At 39.4% G+C, this 26176-nt stretch overlaps 1 protein-coding gene across 2 annotated transcripts in view; it reads left to right on the forward strand.

Moving 5' to 3' along the window:
- Positions 1 to 26176, forward strand: part of Nell1 (neural EGFL like 1) — a 950996-nt gene that overhangs the window by 897256 nt on the left and 27564 nt on the right. For both annotated transcript variants that reach the window (XM_055608364.1, XM_055608365.1), the window contains one exon: positions 24353 to 24546. In XM_055608364.1, the coding sequence (XP_055464339.1) occupies positions 24353 to 24546 (194 nt within the window). The remainder of the gene's footprint in view (positions 1 to 24352; positions 24547 to 26176) is intronic.

The raw sequence follows: 26176 nt of genomic DNA on the forward strand, positions 1-26176 counted from the left end.
CTTAAACCTTGTTTCTTTCCCAGGCATTTTTAAAATTTATTTTGGAGAATTTCATACATGCATTTTGTCTTTACATAATATCTACTCTCTTCTCTCCTGACTTCCAATTTCACCTGTATCACCACCTCTTAAATTTATGGCCTCCTAACTTTGATTATTGATAATTTATATACAGACAGTCTGACAGAGAAAAACTACCAAGTCCATTGAGTGTTGCTTACATATTCATGTATGTAGAGCTAACTACTTGGAATTGGATAACCTATCAGGGTGTTCATTTATGGAGTAGGCTAATTTGTATGCAGAATGTAACTCGATGAAGTCTTATGACTTAGTTCTGCTTTCTGGAACTTTCTAGAAAGCCTTATTCATCCAGTGTCATTGAATAATGCGCAGATTCTAAAGAGATCTCTCTTCTAAGGCTGTAGCAAGGATTTATTGAGTACACAAACTGCTTTGTAAAGAGCAAATTTTTAAAATTTAAATTCAACTTTCTATCCTGGCATGGTAGCATATGCCTATAATCCCAGGACTTGGGAGAGGCAGAGGTAGGTGGATCTCTGTGAGTTTGGGGCTAGCCTGGTCTACAAAGTGAGTCCAGGAGAGCCAAGGCTATACACAAAGAGAACTTGTCTTGGAAAAAAATAGTTGAACTTTCTTAGAAGAAAATCATGTTAATCTATGCCTTTGTGTCTATTATTTTCTTTGTTGATGTGGTCATTTAATATCAGTCATTCCACTCCATTGGTCTATGTTGAGTTCTGGCTTCCTGGCATGTAGTTGGTTCTCCCCTCAGATAAATGGTTCCATGATATTGCTTTAACCAGTTGTTATTCTGCTTTGTGTGAATGCATATTTTGTCTTGTATCTTAATCAGAGAGCTTGTATCTTATCAAAGAACATTCAGAGAGCTGCTCTTTTATCCACTCTGGTTGGCTGAGACTTGAAGAAAGGATTTCATAGTCCCAACCACAGCATCTCAAACGTGGTCTCTAGAAGGAACATCTTGAGTCAGAATAGAAGGGTGTGCATGATGCAGGTCTCCAGAAGCTGGAGATGCCCCCCCAGGGGGGGTTAGTCAGAGGGAGGGAAAGCTAAGAGAAAGGCTCTATGGAGCTGGTCTAACATTTGTAGACAAGTAATTGTTGGGTATTAACCAAGGGAAAACACAGTGTTTTAGAGCATTGTTGGTGTTTTCTATAGAAATTTCTTCTCATATGGATGTGGCATCTCCATTTATCACTATCAGTAGCTATATTTTGATATTTTTTATCATAGGATCTCAAAGGTTGCTGCTAACAAATTTTCAGGTTTGTTTTTTTTTCTGTTGTACTTTAATTTTTTTTTTTTTTTTTTTAACACAGACCTGGAATCACATATACAACAACCTAAACCTCTCACTCCTCCTCTTTTGGTCTCTCTCAGAAGGGAATTATCAGGGTTTTCCTCTGCACCTGGCTTTTGTAATTGTTAAGTGAAATTTTTGCTACCTTCCTGCATTGTCAGCCATTTCTACCAGTGAGAAAGGGTTAGGTGGGACACACAGAAGGCTTAATTCATAAGTAGGACATGTCTCGTGTAGCTTATGGCAGTGATCACAGGCGTGTGGCCATCTGCACAGCACTACTCACTTTCACTTGAGGGTCTTAGAAATGCAAATTTAAACCACTCCAAACAAAGTCTTCTGTGGTTAGCGTTCGGATGGTACCCTGGTGGCCAATGCTGATGCCCACTTGTGTCTGCGAACCACTGTTAAGGGTTTTCACTGAAAAGCCCCCGAGGACCCGGAATACTTAGGAACTATGTAAGTCCACCTGTGTTTCCATCTTACAGAGGCCAGGAGCCGGGGTTCACCCTGGGATCTCAGAAAGATGCTTCCCTCAAAGGTGTAATAACCCCTGTGAAAGTGACAGGTCCCACAATCGGCATTTCAGCTGCCATTCTGAATCAACTCTCTGGTATTTCCTGCCCTGAGATCTGCAGGCTTTCTCCAGGGAGATTCATCTGTCTTCTTTTCTCAGTTCCTAAATAATACTTGATGTTGAATCCTAGGCAGTTGTTGGCTTCTTACCTCTTGAGGCTCAGTATGAACAATCGATTCATTACAGAAACTTCTGGCTTAAATGTATGAGAGGCAAAGATCATGTCTAAGCAACAATTCAGACACCAGCATCTCCAACTTCTTTGGGATGAATGTTGAATTGTTTGCTTTAGTCTGAGGTTACCTGTGCTGTTCTGAAAAATTTACCTGTGGCTTTATGATGAGCACCAAACCTTAAACTGCACTACTCAGATCAAATAGAGCACTGGAGGGAGGGGAGGCTGGAGAGAGAGATGGCTCAAAGGTTAAGAGCACTGTCTGTACTTCCAAAAGTCCTGAGTTCAATTCCCAGCAACCCCATGGCGGCTCACAGCCACATATAAGGAGATCTGGTGTGTAATGAGATCTGTGTATACATAATAAATAAATAAATCTTTTTAAAAAATCAAAAGATCACTGTGGGGAAATAAACAAACAAACACCACTCACTTTTGAGTCTTTCTTGAAGTCTGAGGGGTGAGGAAATGAGGTAGGCAGAAAGTGGATGAGGTCACAGTGTGGGACAGCCAAACAGATAATGTTTTGAAGAGAGTGGGGTTGGAGCAAGTGGAGGTATCTTGGTGTTTCCCCTAAAGAGTGAAAAAGAAAAGGAAGTGAAATGCTTATCAAAGGAAAACAAGGTTTCCAGGCAAAGCACATGTGGAGGGAAATGCTCCGGGGAGTAAGCAGTCTGAGTGGAGGTAGCCATAAAGGGAGTTAATTGTTTTGGGGGGATGGTAACACTACAAACCCAGTAGAGCACCTGATATATGGGTGTAAGGGTAGGAAATGAGAAAGCAGGCTGTGAGCCTAGAGACCATATTGCAATGGGGGAGTTAATCATGTTGAAACCTTCCTCATAATATGTTTCTCCCAAAGTTAAAATTTTATGGTGTGTGAAAACACGATGTCTTTTGTAGAGGTAACCAATTTTAATGTAGCATGTAGCTATCTATACTAGCCCCAAACGCTTTATAAGGGGTTGTGTCATTGTGGGATGTTTACTTTTCATTGGTAATTTATTATATTAAGATATTCCCTAGAGAATCAGGGAGACATATCTTTGAGTGTATCTGTCAGTGAGTGTATTTCCAGAGGGAATTAACTGAGGGATAAGGTTTTCTCTGAATATGGTACCAATCTATGAACTGTGGTCCCAAGTTGAACTTTAAGTTGCCTTTGTCAGACATTTTCTCATAGCAAAGAGAAAAGTAACTAATATACTTAGCAGATCAAATGTGCTTAATAAATATCTGTTAGTAAATGAATTAATAAAGAGACCCCATAATGATTGTATTATGACCAATGAGGACATTGGCCCATATGCCATTTATCCTGATATACATAGCTGGACCTTGTTGTAAAGGCAAGAATTTCTTTTGCTTCAACTCTAGAAGCCTCAACGCTAAACAAATCAATGTTTTGAGGTGAGTGTAGTAAGAGAGAGATTTGAAATGGAAAGGAAAATCTTAATTAGAATTAAAGTTGTAATATGGAGGATGGTTTTATTTAAGTGCAATACAACTCTAACGTGTTTAAAAGTGACTAAAATTTTGTTGTTGTTTTTTGTTTATTTTTCTTTTATTTTTTACTTTTGGTTATTTTCAAGATAGGAGTTTTCTGCAGACCAGGCTGACCTCTAACTCACAGAGATCTACCTGCCTCTGCATCCCCAAATGCTGGGATTACATGTGCCACCACACCTGGCTTGTTGTGTTTATTTTTTAGAAATTTTTTATCATTTAAAATTATGAATATGGGTGTGTGTGTTTGTGTGTGCATTGAAGTGCATATGTGCACATGTGTGCGTAAGTATGTGCACATGATTATCCTCAGAGAACAGAGATGTGGGACCCTCTTGAGCTATAGTTAGATGCAGACAGAGTCCTTTCGTGTGGCTGCTGGGAGCTGAACTTGGGCACTCGGGACGAGCATCAAGTTCTCTTAACCACTAGGAAAGCTCTCCGGCCCTAGGATTGGGTTTCTAAAAGACTAGAAGAAAGTAAGAAGGAGGGATGGTAGGGGATTTAACAATTAGGGTGGTATTTTTTGTTTGTTTGTTTGTTTTTTAAATCTAGAAAATGATGGCATTGCTCCATGTGAGCCCTTCTGGGTATGTTAAATGGTGCTATATGAATGAGATGTTCTACACCTTTCCAGAGACTGATAAACCAGTGCTGGCATTAGGTGTTGGATCAAAGTAACAGTAATTATAAGGATTTAGAGTTGTCATCTCAGGGATGTCAACTGAGCTATGAAAAAACATGTGTGCATCTATTCAAGTCTTCTACGTGGCCTGATTGGATAGGGTGTGTTAGACTACCTTAGTTACTCAGGTGGGTCTAACTATGTCTGCTCAGGGATGGAACACTTGGCTTCCTTTGCTTTCCTAAGAAACAAATTTAGTTTGGGGCCATAAAATTTTGAATATATTAGGATAACAGGTGTCAAAATAAACCAGAAATTAAAGACTCCCAAAACGTCTACAAAGTGGGCTCAAATATCCACCTTTGTGCTTATATTTCCCATTTCCCTACTAAAGCCGTCTGGATCTTGCCAGACAGTAGCCTTTTCACTACAAAAGGCATTCTAAGAGCTGTTTTGATCAACACAGATGCTCTACAAGAGAAAAAATAGAAATAGAGAAAAACTTATCTAAAAAGATGAAATCCTTCAAGCAAAACCATTAGCAGTTGTTTGAAATTTTATCTACTTTCTTTCTAGACTTTTAACCAATCACTTCCTTTCTTGGGATGCCATTCCAAATTTCTGTCTTGAACAGTGTCCTGAACGTTACGCTAGGATGGAAATTTTAGAGGACCCTTGACTTCCCGGGAGAAGTTAAAGAACCCAGTGGATAGATGGGGCGGGGGGGGGGGGGGGGGCAGCAGCCTGTGATCCTGAGGCCACTCTAAACTAGTCCTGCTGTTAGTCAGGTTGAGCCCATTCTTTAGAAACCTTCCAGTGGTGATATGTCCTTTACCTTCTGTGTAAATTACAGGGCAATTCTTATAAAGCGACTTTGTAGCATTCTGTGTCTAAGGCTTTTTTATTGTCACAGGGAAGAAAAGAAATAATCCCTCATCTGACAGCATGCTTCAAAGAATGATCCATCAGATCAGGGATTAGTTTGGGTTCACATTGCCTAATTCCCTGTATGTATTTGTCATTAAAAAATGACTTTACTGCTGACATAATGTAGATTTGAAAAAAGCATGCCTCCTCTCTTTGGCACTTTGCTTGCAAATACCCAAGAGAAAAGACTGGAATTGTTTCACTAAATGTTAAAGGTTCAAGGACACTGCTGAATTATCTTTGTTTTTGTTGTTACTGTTTCCATTTAAAATACAGTCTTTCTAATGCTAATAGTAGTCCCGTATTCCCCCCCCCCCCCCCCCCCCGCGCCATTATGTCCAGATAAACCAAAGTCTGGGGAATCCTTTTATTGTCTCAAGTGTGGATTCTTTCCTCTATTTACATCTGCTTTTTATGTGTCGTTCTGAATCTTTTAATGTTTGACTGATGAGCTCGGTCCCACAGGGATGAAAGTAATCATATATATATTGTAAGTGGCCAAGACCTTGGGAAGCATTATGCATAGCTAACTCTCTTTTTTGCTAGAAAGACAGCAGCAGGCCACCAAAGGCCAAATGCTTCTTCAATACCTGATCTCAGTTAAGAAGCTGAGAAACAACTTCAAGGGTTCCTGTCAATGCAGGTCAACGACATTCAAGTATGATTATTCATATGTTTCTTAGCAGACAAAAGGCTCCCAAGAACATGCTGTGATAGACACAAAGAAAAGCTGAGTGGGCATGGATGGTAGAAAGAATGTGAAAGCATAAAGTAGATGGAAGCCATATAAAACTGGAATTCAGGAAACAGTCTTTTCCTCAAAGTGAAATTTTGGTAAAGATTCAAGATAATACATTGACTGTCGTGATGCCCTTTGTGTGTTGGGTGTGTGTTAGGCTGTCTTTATAACAGAAAACAATATACCTCCCACTCATGAGCAGATATATGAAAACACATATATCTAACACTTTTGGCATCATGATGTAGCTTCTGTAGGTGCTAAAATCTTTTTCAGATAGCAAGTATTCCAATGTTAATAGATTTTTCTATTCACTCTATCCATGGGTCAGAATTCTATTGATTTTAAATAGGTTTGTCAAATGCCTTTTCAGCATCTAAGGAGATGATCATGTGGTTTTTCCTCCTTCAGTTTATTTATGTGGTGGATCACATTGATGGATTTCCATATGTTGAACCACCCCTGCATGCCTGGGATGAAGCCTACTTGGTCGTAGTGGATGATGTCTTTGATGTGTTCTTGGATTCGGTTTGCAAGTATTTTGTTGAGTATTTTTGCATCAATGTTCATAAGGGAGATTGGCCTGAAATTCTCTTTCTTTGTTGGGTCTTTGTGAGGTTTAGGCACCAAGGTGACTGTGGCTTCATAGAATGAGTTTGGCAGTGTTCCTTCTGTTTCTATCTTGTGGAATAGTTTGAAGAGTATTGGTGTTAGCTCTTCTTTGAAGGTCTGGTAGAATTCAGTGCTGAAACCATCTGGCCCTGGGCTTTTTTTGCATCATGGTAGACTTTAAATAGGCTTGATTACTTTGTCCAGAGGTAGGACTTGTTCACAGCAGACAACAGTGAGTGGGCTGTGTTGGAATGCTGCTCTGCCCTTACCAACTCTTGTTTTCCCAGCTGGATGAGCTCTTTTCTCCATCTGCAGTATAATGCCCAAACTGCGTATTCGTATTCTGTAAATAAATGTAGCCAACAGCCTTGCCTAGTTCATGGAGTGTCAGAAAAGTGTGTCCATCACTTAACCTTAGTGCAAGACTTATAGATAAAAGGTCACAGAGATCTTGCTGGATGGTAGTACTAACTAACTTGTGAGCTTGTGTGAGACTTCAGAATTCTAATGGAATACCTTGAAAAAAAGGAAAGAATGTGCTGGCTGTGCAGTAAGAGATCTAGACTTGGGTGCAGATTCAGTTTAGCTTTGAGAGGTGGGAGAGTGGGATTTATAGGAAGAGATGACCTAAGTGACAAAGTGTAAAAGAGGAAAAGGATCAGGAACAATAGTGGAAGGTCAGCATCTTTAAGTCATAGTTGTAGGAGGGCACTTCATTATGTTTAATTAAATTATCAAATTGTCCTGACATACATTTCTGTCCGTATCTGGTGAAATATGACGGAAGCTCACAGTTGAACATTTTCCAGAGTCACACAAGTAAATTTTAGAGATGGGACTGACACAAGTGACTCACTTGTCACAGGTTGCCTGAAACTTCCTCAAGTTTAGCTTTTTCTGAGTGTGTCATCACCCATCAGTGGGGAAGAAGAAAATAGACCAGAGTTGGGACTTTAGGATAAATGAAAATTTGAAACCAGGAGATATTAACATCCTTACCTGTGAGACTGTATGTGCCTCCCTTCTCCATTCTATCTCCTTCCATAAGCAGTAGCCCAGCACAGTAATGGATAAACATGGTAAACTGAATAATTAAAAAATTGACTGATTAAGAGAACACTAAACCTCAGAAATTTTATGAAAGCTCTCTGATAAAATTCTCATAACAACATTTCAATAGTTGCTAAGTCTAGGGGATGGTTTTGCAATAAGTTGTCACGAGGAGCCTCAGAACCTCAGATAGGTAGACAAGTTCCCTCAAAGCTTGCATCCATGCAGAGACAACAATGGTGACTATTTTGAGGCAGTTTTTAGTTGTCGACAGCAAGAATTAGGATCAAGGGACTACATGCAGGAATAGTAAATGCAGACCATATTGCTTTCCTATTGAAAGAGTCTTCTGAAGAGGGCTAAGAAAGAGACTGCAAAGGTGACCCTGGTTGAACACTGGAAACTTCCAATGACATGCATCCGGGCACATAAGGAAGGCATGTCCCATTTATCCCCTTCAGCTACATATCTTATGCTCCGTGAAAGTAAAATGATCCCAGCTCCTTACTGTGCTTGGTGATAACTTCCAATGTGTTATGTATGTCAGTCTCATCCTTAATAGTCTGTGCTCTAAAGCAGACCTTCTGGCTAAATGTGGTAAGACTGACTACAAGGTCATATAGCCATGGAGCCTTATACTAGTGTCTGGAGCTACCTGCAGTTTAATAGTCTCTAAGCCCTTTGCTTTGCAAGTTGCAAGAGACCTCATCTTTCTCTGCATTTTATCACAATTATTCTGCTGATGTGTAGTATATGTGCCTTATCCCATAATCTTTCTGCCAGAAAGAAGTAATACCACTGCAGCTATGAGGAGGCACCTGTGCTCTATCTTGTCTGTCTAATAACACCCCCCCACCCAAGCTCTGTTCTCATTTCTAAACCACTAATGTCGGGTAGTGGTTTCCACATCAGAACCCGCATAGCAGGGTGTTCAAACCCCATTAGTATTTCCTTTTCTGATACATTACCTGTTTTGAATCTGATCTGCTACAAAAGATATTCAAGAAGAAGAAATAGGGGTTAATGAAACAGTTCAATTTTTTGGTCTAACTGGTACTTACCCTGAGGAAAGCTGTTTTTGCTGGATTCTGAAATCTACCTGTAGCATTTTTGGCTCCTAAGGCAAGCACCTTTACAGTTTTTATGGCATTAAGACTCCTGCTGAGGAGGTGGGGCAAGATGGCAGTGCCTGGAGGACTCTCATTCTGACCAGCAGCACAGCAGGATCGGCACAGAGACCAGCAATCAGAACTCAAGGCCATAAAACAAAACAATTGTGTTTCCCAGGTGAGAGGATACCCCACGGTGGGGGATTCAATCAGCTTTTAACTCACCCAGCTAAACCTTGGAAGAGATTCCGGTTCCACCAGACGCTTACCCGCCAGCCCCAGCCCAGAGCCACACGCCAGTGTCTCTGGTCAAGGTCCCAGACTGAACCATGCCCACCACACTATCAGAGACTGGAATTTTCAGTCTAGAGATAACGCCACCGTGCAGGAAATGATTGGGACCGACCTTAGGTTACCCAGACATCCCCTGGAAATGACTCGAGTTCCGTGGGCGTCCCAGGAGCCAGCCCAGAGCCAGAGCCAGGGACCCAGGCGCCTACACAGAGCCCTGCCTGACCGCCTGATTGACTGCCTCAGATAGAACTGTGGGCACCAGGGCACCAGAGACTGTGTTTCACTGTCCAGTGCAAACACACAGGGAGGTATTGGCTGGTCTGATCTCAGAGCATTCAGCCGACACCCCCACCCCAAAGAGGTCTCAAGAAAATTACCCAGGTTAGGCAGATGCCCAGGCTCCTAAAGGATGGAAAGGCAGACACAGGCAGTTTCAGCTGGCTGGCAGAGACTGAGTGGTGCGCCCCAGGGCAAAAAAGAGACTGAGAGTCCCTGTCTCCAGAGAATCCACAAGGAAGGAAGGAAACTGTACTGACTTAAATCACCCAAGCCTTCCCTGGAAAAGTCTAGCAAAGACTGGCGGGGCCAAGTGCCATCACTCAGCTGTGCTCCAGACACAAGCACAGTTGCTGCGTGCCAGATGTCCAACTGGGTCACAGCAGCTGATCATTAAATTTACAGCAAGAAAACCAGAAACAGGGCAGCTGTCTTCAGGACTTCCCTGAGTGAGAGGAGAACCCTCTCGACTAACAAAGACCACAGTTACCACTCAGGTCTCTAACCCTGAGGTGAGCAGCAGCAACTCCTGAAAAAATGCCAGCCATCCAGGGACTATACCCAAAAAGCTGAGAAGACTTCCTTCAGGAAAAACCAGCTTTCTGCCAAGGAGATTCTCTCCACCACAGGATCCCCAGGAACCACCAGAAAATAACCCAAAACACCTAAGATAACACAATGGGTAGAGGCCAGTGTAAAAACTCAAGCAACAAAAGACAGAGCAATATGGCATCTCCAGAACCCAGTTACCCAGGGGCAAGTAGCCCTGGACACCCCAGCATAACTGAAATCCAAGAAGATGACCTAACAACTATGCTCATGAAGATGATAACAGAGGAAACAAATAAGATAAGTAAAGACATAGAGGAAGATAAACTCAAACAAAATATTGCCATCCGTAAAGAAATAGAGAAAGCTGGAGCCAAACAGTTTATGGCCTTTAGAAAGGAAATACTTAAAGCACTGAATGAAATAAAAGAAACAGAGTTGAAGGAACTAAAAGAAAAACAGGAAAGTACAATCAGACAGGTGAAGGAAGGAAACAAAACAACTCAAGACCTGAAGATAGAACTGGAAAAATTAAAGAACACACAAATGGAGGAAATAATGGAGAGGAAGAATCTAGGGAAGAAAACAGGAACTACAGAGGTAAGCATAACCAACAGACCACAAGAGATGGAAGAAAGAATCTCAGGTGTGGAAGATACAATGGAAGAAATCGATGTATCTGTCAAAGAAAATGTTAAATCCAAAAAATTCCTGACACAGACCGTCCAAGAAATCCAGGACAATATGAAAAGACAAAACCTAAGAATAATAGATATAGAGGAAAAAGAAGACTCCCTTCTCCAAGGCCCAGAAAATATTTTCAACAAAATCATTGAAGAAAATTTCCCCAAGTTAAAGGAGAGGCCAATAAGAATACATGAAGCCTACAGAACACCCAACAAATTTGACTAGAAAAGAAAAACTCCCGCCACATAATAATCAAAACAGTAAGTATACAGAACAAAGAAAAAATACTAAAAGCTGCAAGGGAAGTAGGCCAAGTAACATATAATGGCAAACTCACTAGAATCACACCTGACTTTTCAACAGAGACTATGAAAGCCAGAAGGGCCTGGACAGATATCATGCAGACCCTAAGAGAACACAGATGTCAGTCCAGGCTATTATACCCTGCAAAGCTCTCAGTCCTCATAGACGGAGAAAACAAGATATTCAATGACAAAAACAAATTTCAACAATACCTACACACAAATCCAGCATTACAGAAGACACTGGAAGGGAAAATACAACCCCAAAAAATTAGCTCCTTTCAAGAAAACACAGGAAATAATTAACCTTACTACAGTAAAACAAAAAGCAACCAAGCACACAACCTTATGACCACAGCCAACATCAAAATCAAAGGTTCTAACAGCCACTGGTCATTAATCTCTCTCAACATCAATGGACTCAACTCTCCAATAAAAAGACACAAATTAACAGAATGGATACATAAAGAAAACCCAGCAATCACTGGCATACAAGAAACACACCTAAGTTACAAAGATAGACATTACCTGAGGGTAAAGGGTTGGAAGTCGACTTTCCAAGCAAATGGATCCAAGAAACAAGCAGGAGTAGCCATTCTAATATCTGATAAAATAGACTTTCAACCAAAATTAATAAAAAGAGATGGGGAAGGACACTTCATACTCATCAAGCGAAAATTCCACAGGGAAGACATCACAATCCTGAATATCGGTGCCCCAAATACAAGAGCACCCACATTTGTTAAAGAAACATTGATAAAATTTAAACCACATATAGATCCCTACACATTAATAGTGGGAGACTTCAACACCCCACTCTCAACAAAGGACAGGTCAAGAAAACAGAAATTAAACAAAGAAACAATGTCTTTAACAGAGGTCATGAATCAAATGGACCTAACAGACATTTACAGAACTTTACACCCAAACACAAAAGAATTTACCTTCTTCTCATCACCTCATGGAACCTTCTCCAAAATAGACCATATAGTGGGTCACAAAGCAAGCCTCAGCAGATACAAGAAGATTGAAATAATCCCTTGTATCTTGTCTGATTATCATGGAATAAAGCTGGACCTCAACAATAACAGAAATATCAAAAAGCCTACACACACATGGAAACTGAACAATTTGTTACTAAATGGGTCAGGGAAGAAATAAAGAAAGAAAGTAAAGTCTTCCTAGAAATCAATGAAAATGAAGACACAACATACCCAAACTTGTGGGACACAACGAAAGCAGTACTAAGAGGAAAGTTCCTAGCACTAAGTACCTTCAAGAAGAAATTTGAGACAGCTCATTCAAGCAACTTAATGGATCACTTAAAAATCCTAGAAAAAGAAGAAGCAGACACACCAAGAAGGAGTAGACTACTAGAAATAATCAAACTCAGGGCTGAAATCAATCAATTAGAAACAAACAAACAAACAAAAAAAAACAATTCAAAGAATTAATGAAACCAAGAGCTGGTTCTTTGGAAAAATCAACAAGATTGACAAACCCTTAGCCAAGCTAACTAAAAGACAGAGAGACACCACCCAAATCAACAAAATCAGAAATGAAAAGGGGGACATAACTGCAGACACTGAGGAAATCCAAACAATAATTAGGACTTACTTCAAAAGTCTATATGACACAAAATTTGAATATCTAAATGAAATAGACAATTTTCTTGATCAATTTGACTTACCAAAGCTGAATCAGGACCAGGTAAATCAATTAAATAGTCCTATATCCCCCAAAGAAAGAGGAGAAGTGGTCATCAAATTCTCCCCTCCAAAAAAAGCCCAGGACCAGATGGCTTCAGCGCAGAATTCTACCAGACCTTCAAAGAAGAGCTAACTCCAATTCTCTTCAAACTATTCCACAAAACAGAAACAGAAGGAATATTACCAAACTCATTCTATTAAGACACAATCACCTTGGTACCTAAACCTCACAAAGACTCAACAAAGAAAGAGAATTTCAGGCCAATCTCCCTTATGAACATTGATGCAAAAATACTTTATAAAATACTTGCAAACAGAATCCAAGAACACATCAAAGATATTATCCACTATGACCAAGTAGGCTTCATCCCAGGTATGAGGGGTGGTTCAATATACGGAAATCCATCAATGTGATCCACCATATTAACAAACTGAAAGAAAAAAACCACATGATAATCTCCCTAGATGCTGAAAAGGCATTTGACAAAATCCAACATCCATTCATGTTTAAAGTATTAGAGAGATCAGGGATGCAAGGCACATATCTAAACATAGTAAAGGTGATATACAGCAAGCCTATAGCCAACATCAAACTGAACAGAGAGAAACTTAAAGCAATCCCACTGAAATCAGGGACAAGACAAGGCGGCCCACTCTGTCCATATCTCTTCAACATAGTGCTGGAAGTCCTAGCTAGAGTAATAAGACAGTTGAATGAGATCAAGGGGATACAGATGGGAAAAGAAGAAGTCAAATTATCACTATTTGCAGATGATATGATCTTATACATGAGTGACCCCATAAACTCTACCAGGGAACTCTTACAGCTGATAAACACTTTCAGCAAAGTGGCCAGATACAAAATTAACTCAAAAAAATCAGTAGCACTTCTGTATACAAAAGACAAAAGGACTGAGAACGCAATTTGGGAAACAACACCCTTCACAATAGCCAGAAATGACATAAAGTACCTTGGTGTAACCCTAACCAAGCAAGTCAAAGACTTGTATGAAAAAAATTTCAAGTCTCTGAAGAAAGAATTAGAAGAAGATATGAGAAGATGGAAAGATTTCCCATGTTCATGGCTTGGCAGGATGAACATAGTAAAAATGGCCATCTTACCAAAAGCAATCTACAGATTTAATGCAATTCCCATCAAATTGCCAACACAATTCTTTACAGACCTGGAAAGAAAAAACTCAACTTCGTATGCAATAACAAGAAACCGAGAATTGCTAAAACAATCCTCTACAATAAAAGATCTTCTGGAGGTATCTCCATCCCTGATCTCAAGCTGTAATATAGAGCAACAGTTATCAAAAATGCATGGTATTGGCATAGAAACAGAATGGTGGATCAATGGAACCAAACAGAAGACCCAGAAATAAACCCACACACATATGGACACCTGATTTTTGACAAAGGTGCCAAAACCATACAATGGAAAAAAGATAGCATCTTCAACAAATGGTGCTGGTCCAACTGGATGTGTACATATAGAAAAATGAAAATAGATCCATACTTATCACCCTGCACAAAACTGAAGTCCAAGTGGATCAAAGACCTCAACATAAAACCAGACACATTAAATCGGCTAGAAAAAAAAAGTGGAGAATACCCTAGAACTCATTGGTACGGGAGAGAACTTCCTGAACAGAACACCAACAGCACAGGCTCTAAGAGCAACAATCAATAAATGGGACCTCATGAAACTGAAAAGCTTCTGTAAAGCAAAGAACACTGTCATCAAAACAAAGCGACTGCCTACAGATTGGGAAAGAATCTTCACCAACCCTTTATCTTACAGAGGACTCATATCCAGTATATATAAAGAACTAAAGAAGCTGAAAAGCAGAAAACCAAGTAATTCACTTAAAAAATGTGGAACAGAGCTAAACAAGGAACTCTCTGTAGAGGAATATCGAATGGCAGAGAAGCATTTAAAGAAATGCTCAATCTCATTAGCCATTAGGGAAATGCAAATCAAAACAACCCTGAGATTTCACCTTACACCCATCAGAATGGCCAAGAGCAAAAACTCAAGTGTCAACACATGCTGGAGAGGTTGTGGAGAAAAGGGAACCCTTCTCCCCTGCTGGTGGGAATGTAAACTTGTACAACCACTCTGGAAATCAATATGGTGCTTTCTCAGACTACTAGGAATAGCACTTCCTCAAGATCCAGCCATACCACTCCTAGGCATATATCCAAAAGAGGCTCAAGTACACAAAAAGGACATTTGCTCAAACATGCTTGTAGCAGCTTTATTTGTATTAGCCAGAAGCTGGAAACAGCCCGGATGCCCCTCAACTGAAGAATAGATGCAGAAATTGTGGCACATCTATACAATGGAGTATTACTCAGCAATGAAAAATAAGAAAATCATGAAATTTACAGGTAAATGATGGGACCTGGAAAGGATCATCCTGAGTGAGTTGTCCCAGAAGCAAAAAGATACACATAGTATATACTCACTCATATAAACATACAATATAGGATAAACCCACTTAAATCGATACATCTAAACAAACTAAGCAAAAGAGAGGACCCTAACTAAAATGCTCAATTTCCATCCTGAAAGGCAAAGAAGATGGACATCAGAAGAAGAAGAAAATAGGAAACAACCTAGGAACCTGCTACAGAGGGCCCCTGAAAGCCAGAAGAAGAAAACAGGAAACAAACTTGGAACCTGCCACTGATGGCCTCTGAAAGCCTTGCGCTACAGATTATCAAAGCAGATGCTGAGCCTGATGGCCAACTGTCGGGCAGAGTGAATGGAATTTTATGTAAGAAGTGGGAAAAAGCAAGAGCTGGAGAGGACAGAAACTCCATAAGGAGCAACAGAACAAGAAATTTTGAACTAGGGGTCTTCCCAGAGACTCATACTCCAACCAAGGACTATTCATGGAGATAACCTAGAACCCCTGCACAGATGTAGCCCATGGCATTTCAGTGTCCAAGTGGGTTACATAGTAATGGGAAGAGGGACTGCCTCTGACATAATCTGATTGGCCTGCTCTTTGATCACCTCCCCCTGAGGGGGGAGCAGCCTTACCAGGCCACAGAAGATGACAATGCAGCTACTTCTGAAGAGAACCGATAGTCTAAGATCAGAAAGAAGGAGAGGAAGACCTCCCCTATCAGTGGACTTGGGGAGGGGCATGCATGCAGAAAGGGGAGGAAGGGTGGGGTTGGGAGGGGAGGAGGGAGGGGCTTATGGGGAGTAAAAATGAATAAAGTGTAATTAATAATAATAATAAAATATTTTTAAAAAGAAATAAAATTTGAAAACTTGAAAAAAAAAAAAAAGACTCCTGCGGAGCCATTTTTTTCTCCCCAAGTTTTAGGGAAATTATTTTGGGCTAATTTGAGAATGGTTTGATTGCGTCTGATATAAACATCTTCGAAGTATATTTTTTCCCATGCCCAAGTAACCTCACACTCTCAAATCAAAGAAGGAATCAAATAATCAATGTGCCACTAGATTTCTCTTAGAGTAAAATTGAGGACTGCAATCACAAGTTTCAGAATTTGGGAAAATATCACTGAGAAAATTACTTCTAATGCAGGCTTAGCCATGGAATCTTATTGAGAAGAGTCTTATTCAAGCATTGACTGTTTAAATAATAAACCTATAAGAAGAAATACAAGGAAATCACAGAAATCCAGTATTTACAATGAGAAAAACAAAGCAACTGTAATAACTATGGATTTGAGTATAAAATGCTTCGGTTGATTTTTGTTACATTGTCTTGTCGGGCTAGGCGATGATTTGGAGATGTCTCCTGGGAGGGTATCTTTGAATTTGCTCAACTCAAAACAATAATTGCAATATGTAAATTGGGTGCCTCTTCCTTTTGGATGCCTTGGGATATGTGTAACAGATTAAACTGGCTTTGTGCAGAGCAAACAGGTCTGTGTTACCAAGAATATGAATAATGTCGGTTTCCGTAATTGCTAACATCTGGCTTTCCATAAATCTGTTAAATTGCATGGAAGAATTAGGTTTCTGTGTCATAAGTAAAGCAATTACAGAGAACTCTGTAGGCAACACAGTCCTTATTGACTTTGAAATTCTTCTATTCAGTTTTATACCTTGTTTTTGCTGTGGACAATAGGTATCCTTGTCATTATGCTCACTTTTTTTTGTGGAAGGAAAAGATTGCTAATGTGTTTGCAATATTATAAATTTGAAATAGCCAAAGACTAAGCTATCATTTTGGGGGTATAAATTAACTGCCAATTTGGAGATTAGTTTAGAGAGAGAAAAATTGGAAATAGGCTGGTTGAAATTATATTTCTAGACAATTTATGGGAAGATTTATTAAGTGGTTCCCTCTGCCCTTTTCCTAAAAAAAAAAAAAAAATGATAGAAAAAATTATTTTGTAGATGGGCTTTTGTTTTTCCACTTCTGTGATTACTCTTTTATATGTTTGTTCCACTTTACATTAGAATCAAAGATTTCTTAGATTATAATTCAGTAAGAAAATGTTTTCTGTAAGAGCAAAAGTACTGATTACTCCTTGTGCTTGATGAACACTTCAAAAGCAAAATTTTGTCAGTATAGGCTATGTAAATAGTGTTTTCTGTGAATTTCATGAATCTATGTATTATATGAAGTTATATAAATATTTAGATTTCTTACAATGTACTCTGTCATTTGGGTCATTGGGAAGAATAAGCAATAAAATCCAAGCTCTGTTTTCAGTGAACTCACTGTCCATAGTGATGAGCACATCAGTTAGTGGCTGCTGGGGAACAGTCAGTTTGCTTCTTTGGATGTGGCCCCTGGCCATATCTCCATATTCCAATAGATGGCCTTACGTCCATGCTTATAATAATAGCATTGAGTGGATTCAGTAGGTTTAAAAAAAAAAAAAAGAGTACATGAATTTGAGAGAAAAAAAATGGATGAGAACAATCAGAGGAGTTGATATGAAGTGGGATTTACTTTAATAAAAATATATTTACATCTGTGATGAAACAATAAATTAAAATAATAATACAATTCAGAATGAGTTATAAGGTCAGAACTCCATTGTTTATTTTTGCAGAGAATGACAAATAAAACTAAAAACATTTTAAAAAATTCAGATGGAAACCTATTACTGTAAAAGCACCTAATATATTTATAGCATATTTATAAAAACAGTTAAAATGGAGTCACTGATAATGAGGCAACAATGTTTTTAAGAGACTTCACAGGATACGATACTATTATCATGGACATTAGTTGTATCCAGAATTTGATGATAAGACCACTATTACTGAAGACAGCATATACTTGAATCACAGAAAAAGCAAGCTGGTACTCATCTTGAATCTTCATCTCTATTGGCTAGTTTCATAACGATGGGAGGCGATGTGCATGTTACTGGAGGGAAAAAGAGTCTTTAATCTTATCCAGTTGTAAATGTGAACCTTGGGATATACAACAGTGACCTGTGTGTGAAGACATAGTGCAACAATGAAGTGAATATTATGGGAAGAACCAGCCACTTTCTGATTGGATTTAAAGATAGGTCCACAAAAATAAATCTCACATGTAGTGCTGATATTAGGGCCAAGAACATATGTGTAGGCAAGTCAGAGTTGCCAGGGGAGACCTAGTATTGTTACTCTGCTAATGAGGCACAATATTAAACCAACTTCTAATGCCTTATTGGTGTTACCACTGATTAAGGTATTTGACAACCCTCATCGGAAAAAAAATCCTCTTTTTGTGTATGGTAGTTAACACAGAGACCCCAAATGGGCAAAGCATAGAGAATTACAGACTACAGAATGCTCATCCCTAAATGGGACAAATGCATCACACCTCTTCCTCCCAAGACTTCAGGATCAGTTCAAAACAGTGCATAGAATGTGTGTAAGAGCCAGAGTCAGTGGACAACTAAAAGAAAAATAATATTTTTGGTATACAGTATGAAAGGTGCCCTATGAAGCCACAGTGGTTATAACAGCATGCACAAAATATGTGCAAGCTCAAGTTGGACAAAACCTCATGATAGAGAGGGGACAAGAACATGAAGTCCTCTCCCTAGCTAATAACCTAAAAAGAGCATACACAAAATTGAGTGGGTGAGGAAGGAGGATATATCTGAAAAGATTGAGAGGGGGTAAATATAATCAAAATTCATTATATAAAATTACCAAATAGGTAATAAAATTAGAAAAAGCAAAGAATAGTGTTGTGTGCAAAGCAGAAGAAATGAAGTTAACAGTTACTGTCTGATACGTGAGGGAGGATGGTGGTTCTTATAGAGTACAGAGGATTGAAGGGATTTAAGGGAGAATTCATACATTATTATTGATTATTGTAACATACTTCCCCATCTAAAGAAGTAGTAATATAATAAGTAATATAAAAAGTAATATAACAAGAAAAAAGTGTTTTCACCTAAAGAAGCTAAGCAAGAAGGAGGTCCCTGGGGAAGATGATCAATCCTCACTCAGAAAGACAAACGGGATGGACATTGGAAGGAGAAAATGGGAAACAGGACAGGAGCCTATCACAGAGGGCCTCTGAAAGACTCTACAAGAAGCAGTGTATCAAAGCAGATACTGAGACTCTTAACCAGACTTTTGGCAGAGTGAAGGGAATCCTATGAAAGAGGGGGGGAGGATATTGAAACCTGGAGAGAGGACAGAAACTCCACAAGGAGAGTAACAAAACCAAAAAATCTGGGCGCAGGGTTCTTTTCTGATACTGACACTCCAACCAAGGACCATTCATGGAGATAACCTAGATAACGTAGAACTCCTGCTCAGATGTTGCCCATCACAGCTCAGTACCCAAGTGGGTTTCCTAGTAAGGGGAACAGAGACTGTCTCTGACATGAATTCAGTGGCTGGTTCTTTGATCACTTCCCCCTAAGGGGGGTGGGGTACAGCCTTGCCAAGCCACAGAGGAGGACTATGCAGCCGGTCCTGATGAGACCTGATAAGCTAGAGTCCGATGGAAGGGGAGGAGGACCTCCCCTATCAGTGGACTTGGAGAGGGGCAGGGAGGAGATGAGGGAGGGGTGGTGGGATTAGGAGGGGATGAGGGACGGGCTACAGCTGGGATACAAAGTGAATAAAGTATAATTAATATAAAAAATAAAAATTTAATTTAAAAATGTGTTTTCAAATACGTGGAATGGGAAGCAGCACAGCTCGTACGGATCCTAAATCTGGACTTTGCTAAAAATAAGATTGTATGTTTGTGGTGCCTAACATGATATGTTGAAATATATTCAAAGTTAAGAGCATAAAAAAGTTAATCTGCATGAATATTATCTTGCACACTATTTTTTATAGTTTTATAGTGAGATAAAAAAAAATGTGCTCACAACAATTTTCTAGATACAGTGCATTGTTGGCTACACCCATCCAGTTGCCCAATAGATCTCTTTCTTACTAACTTGCTCCTTCTTAACTAACATTGTTTTTAATTTTTTGTTTTTCTTTTTTGTTTTATATTTCTTTTTTTTTCATTTAATGTATATGATTGCTCTATCTGTGTGTACACCTGTGTGCCAGAAGAAGGCAACAGATCCTAGTATAGATGGCTGTGAGCCACCATGTGGTTGCTAGGAATCAAACTCAGGACCTCTGGAAGAAAATACAGTGCTCTTAGTTGCTGAGCCATCTCTCTAGCCCCTTAACTAACATTTTATATTCATGACTTTTAAATGAAATGTAGGAAGGACAGGAGATAACATTTAAAGGTCTAGATTGGTGAGATGATGTGTGACAGGTTGGACGTTTCATTATAAACATCAAAGAAATACTGCGAGACCACACGAAGAGGAGTAAGGTAGATCAGTTTGCTTCCTAAACACTGCTATCCTATGGGAGACATGGGAGAACTATGGGTTCACATCGTCCTATGGTTACAGAGCCCAGGGGCCTGCCACTTACTTCACATCAGTTAAATCTATCTCTAGTGTGGTAAGCTCAACACCCAAGTGTTTCCATCAGGTCTACAGTCCCACGTCAGTTGGCATACTAGAGTGAGAAGTGACAGGAGAGAGAAGAATAAATTGAAGGTTAAAATAAAGACAACTAAGCAATGAGCTTGTAAAACTTAATCAACAAAATAAAACCTGACTTTTATTGTTTGGTTTTATAGATAATATCTATTTAACTACTATTTACCTACCTATCTTAATACCTATTGTCTATATTTTTATCTGCATAACTATTGTATCTCATCTACCTACTTTTTATCTATTATCTATCAACTAGTTATCTATCTATATGTCTGTGTATCTTTCACCTACCTCTCATCATCTATCATCTATTGATCTATACATATGTATGTGTATTTATGTATGAATATCTGTACGCATGCATGTCTATCTATCTGTCTATAAGTATCAATCTATCATTTATTTATATACTTGTGTATCCAACTATCTATTTCCTAGGTTAAAGTTGTTACGAGATAGTTATAAACACATTTTAAACATAATTTCAGAGTAACTAGAGAGCAACACAAGTTTTTCCCTTTTGTGTTGTTCCAAATCAGGGCACATCCCAATACTAACTCATATTCTGCTATCATTACAATGAGAATTCAGAAGAGTAAGACAGTATCGCAAACTAGCATCATCATTTGAGTTAATCAACTGAGAGTGTAGGGATTAAAATGTCTTTTCAATGTACACATGTATTATATCAAGAAATAAACATTGTTTTTTTTATTAAGTCATTTATAGTTTTGTTTTTATATGAGTCAAGATTGGGTAAGAATATTTGTGTAAATGGTAAAGGGGTTTTGGGGTACAGAAGATGTCCATGGGAATATGCTCTCACAGGTGAGGAGACTGGGTCATGGTAAGCACTGACTTACAAGGAAAACTAGGATTGCAACTAGGATCTACTAACTTCTTCCCTCAGTGCTGACTTTGGTTGGGAGTAGTCAGATGACATAAGAATGAGAGATAAAAAGGGATGGAGAAAGAATAGCCACATTACACAATATGCTGGCAATAGTCTGAATAAGAATAGTCATAATAAGAATATTATGAAACACACTTCTGAGATGAGTGAGGCCCTGTTACGCTGAGTTAGAATCCAGGCATCAAATTTTTTATCCTTCCCATGGCTTTCAATCATTGTTTATTAACTAAATGGTTTCCCTGAGACTTTAGTTGGTAGAACAAAAAGAGAATATATATCTTAGAAGGAAATAGGTTCTAGAAATAATTGTTATGTGGGCCTACTGGTGCAGGCCTACAATCTCAGATACTCTGGAGGACTATTAAGAGGATTGCACATTTAAGGTTAGCCTGGGCTCCTGAATGAGCCCAAGGCTAGGATAGGCAATGTCAGGAGACACTGTCTCAAAATAAAAAATAAAAGGAGGTCTGGGGATGGAGCTCATTTAGAAGGCACCTGGGTAGCATGGACAAGACTGCAAGTTCAACCCTCCAGTGTCACAGAAATATAGCATCGAAACTACTTAATGTCTTCTTGTATTGTTGCCATGAATCTGTTTTATAGCAATATGGTCACTGCAGTCGGGAAGAGAATACAGGTCATAGATTTCCCATTATTTTCAAGTCATAATTGCTTCAAAACTCCAACACACTTGGGATAATTGCATCATTTTATACTCAGAATGTCAACTAAAAGTACTCAAGGGATCTGTATAAGATATAATGTTTGAAAATTAATCTTAGAGTCTCAAATTTAAGTTGTTGAAAGTAAATAGAACCCACAGAATACTGCTGTGTGCGTCAGCTCTTGAGCTGACACAGGCTAACAGAACCCTTAGGAAGCACTGCCTGCTGCAGCACGTCCCAACACCTACCTACCTGTACCTCAGTTTCCCCCTCTAAAAACTGAAGCTAACTTTCTGTCTTGTGATCAAAACAGCATAACTCACTCAAATAGCCTCGAGAAACAGGAACTGTCAGTATATTCATAGTCTATATGTGTACAAATACACACAGTGCACACATAGGTATGAATGTCTATACCAGTAAAAATGGCTGCTTTGGCTTTAAAATTGGAATATAAGATTTTCAAAAATATATGTATACATGGTTGTGCATTTTCCATCCTCCAACTTCTCCTAGATCTTTCCAATCTTCCTACCCACCCAATTTTGTTGTTTTTCTCTCTTTAAAAATAAAACAAGCCTCTGCAAAAACAAACCTCAAAATGAACAAAATACCAATATAAAAAGTACTAACCAAAATGAAATCCCTAAAAAATAACCATCTTAAAGTTTGTTTTGTGTTGATATACCCAGTGATACTCTACTGCAGAGAGCTGGTTTTCCTACCCCACAGCTATCGATTACAAATAGCTTATTGGTTAGGTTTGGGACTCTGTATCCACTTCTCCTTCTACAGCTGGAACCTGTGCAGGCATTGTGCCTGCTGCCACAGCATCTCTGAGTTCGTATGTGCATCTCTCCTGCTGTGTCTAGAAGACACTGCTTTCTTTGAGTCATCCATCCCTCTGGCTCTTACAAGCTTTCTAACTTCTCTTTCCTATAGCTCCAGCATCTCTGAGGGGAGTAGTTTGATGAAAAAAAATTCCACTATGGGCTGAGTATTCCGAAATATCTCGCTCTCTGCACATTGTCTAGCTGGGGGCCTCTGATTTAATTCCTTCAAGAAGCATGTCTGAGGAGTGTTGATGCTTTTATCCTAATGAAGAACAATTTCACATAGGTATTAGCATGGGATTCAGATGGGATGGCACTGTTCTAACGTTCTACCCTCCTACAGAAGTCCAGCCTAATGATCAGTAGCCTGTCTATGGGTGTCTAAGTTATGTGTTCTGTTCCATCAACTTCATGATAGCAGTATCTTGCATGTTCTCTTGCATTACATGTGATATTAGTCACATGTGTTGTACCAATAACCTTGTACACAGTAGATTTTCATCATCTGAGGGGTATTTGTAGACACAGCTAGAGATTAGCCAAGGGAGAAGATTTTGAAAGACAAATGACAAATGCTTTCCAATAAATCTTAAAAATGCACATAGAAAGAAAGGCAAAGTACAATTTTCTTGGTATGACAACAGTACCAAGGAGCAGAAGTTTATGAATGATATATTTCATCTAAATTTAAGGATACATTTCTTTAAAAGTAGCCATTTAAAGGCAACACTGGCTGCCTTTCAAGTTGGGCTGTCAGGAAAGGGCTCAAGTGGGACTAGACAGAGTGTGTTTGAGACATCGCAGTCACTTGAGTTTGAGCTGTCAGGTGGAGTGTCTGGCCGTGTCTGCTTTCCCTATTATGTTGTCAGTGAATACCACCTTCAATACACTTGTCTTTATCAGCATTCAAGCCATACCTGCTGTAGCTTTGACACTTTTGTGAGACCCAACATTCCTTTGACCATTGGGATGTTAAATATTTTAATATTTAGTAAGATACCAACTAAGAATCGTGCACACACTTCTTTTAAAGCTCTGGCATCAGGGACTAGGGAAATTGGACTGTGATAGAGTTGTTCTAATTACCCACTTGTTTCTGTCCTGTGGCTTATGCACATTTTTCTACAGGAGTTAGGCTCCAAAGGGTATATTCTATAATTGATGAATTAATAAAATCAATGGCGGCTATAAGAGCATAGAGCTACAAGTGAATATTTTAACTTGTTGAGCAGCTATAGATTTTACCTCATAGCAGCCACTGGGTGGCTGGCAGTGGGCATGCTGTCTATCTCCATGAGCCTGTGATTTGCCTACCCAGAACATTTGACTTGCAGAGTAAATGAGCAAAAGTTTGTGAAAGCTTGGCAAAGCGCCTAACACAAGGTAAAACCACCATACTGTTGCTTAATGTTACTGTGTGTTATTGGTGTTTCCTGGGTTCCCTTGGCTGGATTTTGAACTTCTGTGATTTATTTCTTACAGACATTGACGAATGTGCCTTAAGAACTCACACCTGTTGGAATGACTCTGCCTGCATCAACTTAGCAGGAGGTTTTGATTGCCTGTGTCCCTCCGGGCCCTCCTGCTCGGGTGACTGTCCCCACGAAGGAGGACTGAAGCACAATGGACAAGTGTGGATTCTGAGAGAAGACAGGTGCTCAGTCTGCTCCTGCCAGGTAAGGCTGACAGGATGCAGTGAGAGGTGCAGCAGTTCTTCGCTCTCCTCTTTTCTGCCCACCACAGGTTTCTTTCCCACTTTCTACCCCCAGTTCCCTTACTTTTCAAAAGGGTCTCTACATTCTAATGTGCAATATAGCCAACTGATGATGGTGACTAGCACACTAGTTTTGAGTTTACTTTGCTTTTTTTTGGCAAGTGGGTTGCAACCTGGAGAAGAGACTGCCTAATCAGGAGAAGCTGGGCCGAGCCGTCAAGGGTGGTTCCTGCACTGAGAGCCACAGTGCCTTGGCTGTTGGTCAGGGTCAGGCGAGAGTTTTGATAAACCTGCACTCTATGCTAATACAGGCTTGGTGATTCAGAATTTCCACCAAAAATGATCACTTATGAGATCTCTCTCTTTCTCTCTCTCGCCAGCTCATTTCATGTGGGAACACCATTCAGAAAAGCCAGGCTCACAGGCCGTTCATGCCCCAGTCAGACATTAATGGGTGGACTTCATTGTGGACAAATAGTGAGGGCAGTGTTGATACTCCTTTGTAACCAGTGTTTTTGTTCTCACCATTGCTAGAGTTAGGTTAAGTCCTAACTTAACTTATTAGATGAGGTAGCAGAAAAGTGAGTTGAATGCTCACTGAAACATTTCTGTGTTAGTGCAATGTTACTCGTTGCTTTACAAAATGGGCCTGCTAGAATGTTTGATTTCCTTGTGCTTTCTTTCTTCTTTTGTTGATTTTGCCAATTTATATTCATTTGTTCTTACTTTACTGTAATCTTTGACTTTATAGGAATAGAAAACAAGAAACATCATTTGCTTAGTAGCCTCTTAGGAAGCCAGGTCTCCTGCTAAATTTTTGTGTTTTCCCAGAAACAGAGCATGAATAAACCTGGGAAGCCCATGTGATTCATCTTCTGAATCGATACCTAGCCACACTACAACACAGCCCAGATGTCTACTTGGAATAGATACATCACTGTGTTCTTAATCATGGCACCTTGTTTCCCCTCCTTTTCATTTAAACCTAGTTCTATAATACAAATTAATATTCATTTTTCCCATTTATTGAGCACCCTGTACTAAGCTATGTTCCAAATAGCACATAGTTAAAAACCAGCATCATATTTCATGTGAACACAGCTTCGAACAATGAAGAAAATACATCTAGTGAATCAAGTAACTCATATCTTTCTCAAGATTCTGGTGTCTCGTCTTGTGCTTACACATTTATACAATATTTAGATGGTATCCTGGGTCTTTGGATCCCCTTGTCACAAAGTTCACTCTTTTCTCTTTAGAGGATTCAAATTGGTGTATTAAAAGCCAGTGAGGTGAATGGTCACCCCAACTTCAGGAGGCTCAAACACTCACCTCAGAAGTATTGTACATGGATACAAAATTACCAACAGCCTACCAACAGCAGTCTTGAAGCAGGTGGTGTTGAAGCAAAGAACAAGAGTTTCTAGGTGAAACTTTTAGCTATATTTTTAGCTACATTTAAGTCCATGGTAAAGTTGGGGATCCAGCCAACATGTATGTTCTCCCAGGCTTCCTTCACTGCACTAACAATCCAGGAGCCTGCTTTTCTTCTTCTTCTTCTTCTTCTTCTTCTTCTTCTTCTTCTTCTTCTT

This window comes from Psammomys obesus, unplaced genomic scaffold (genome assembly GCF_907164565.1).
Source record: "Psammomys obesus unplaced genomic scaffold, mPsaObe1.curated_primary_1811, whole genome shotgun sequence".
Taxonomy (NCBI): Eukaryota; Metazoa; Chordata; class Mammalia; order Rodentia; family Muridae; genus Psammomys; species Psammomys obesus.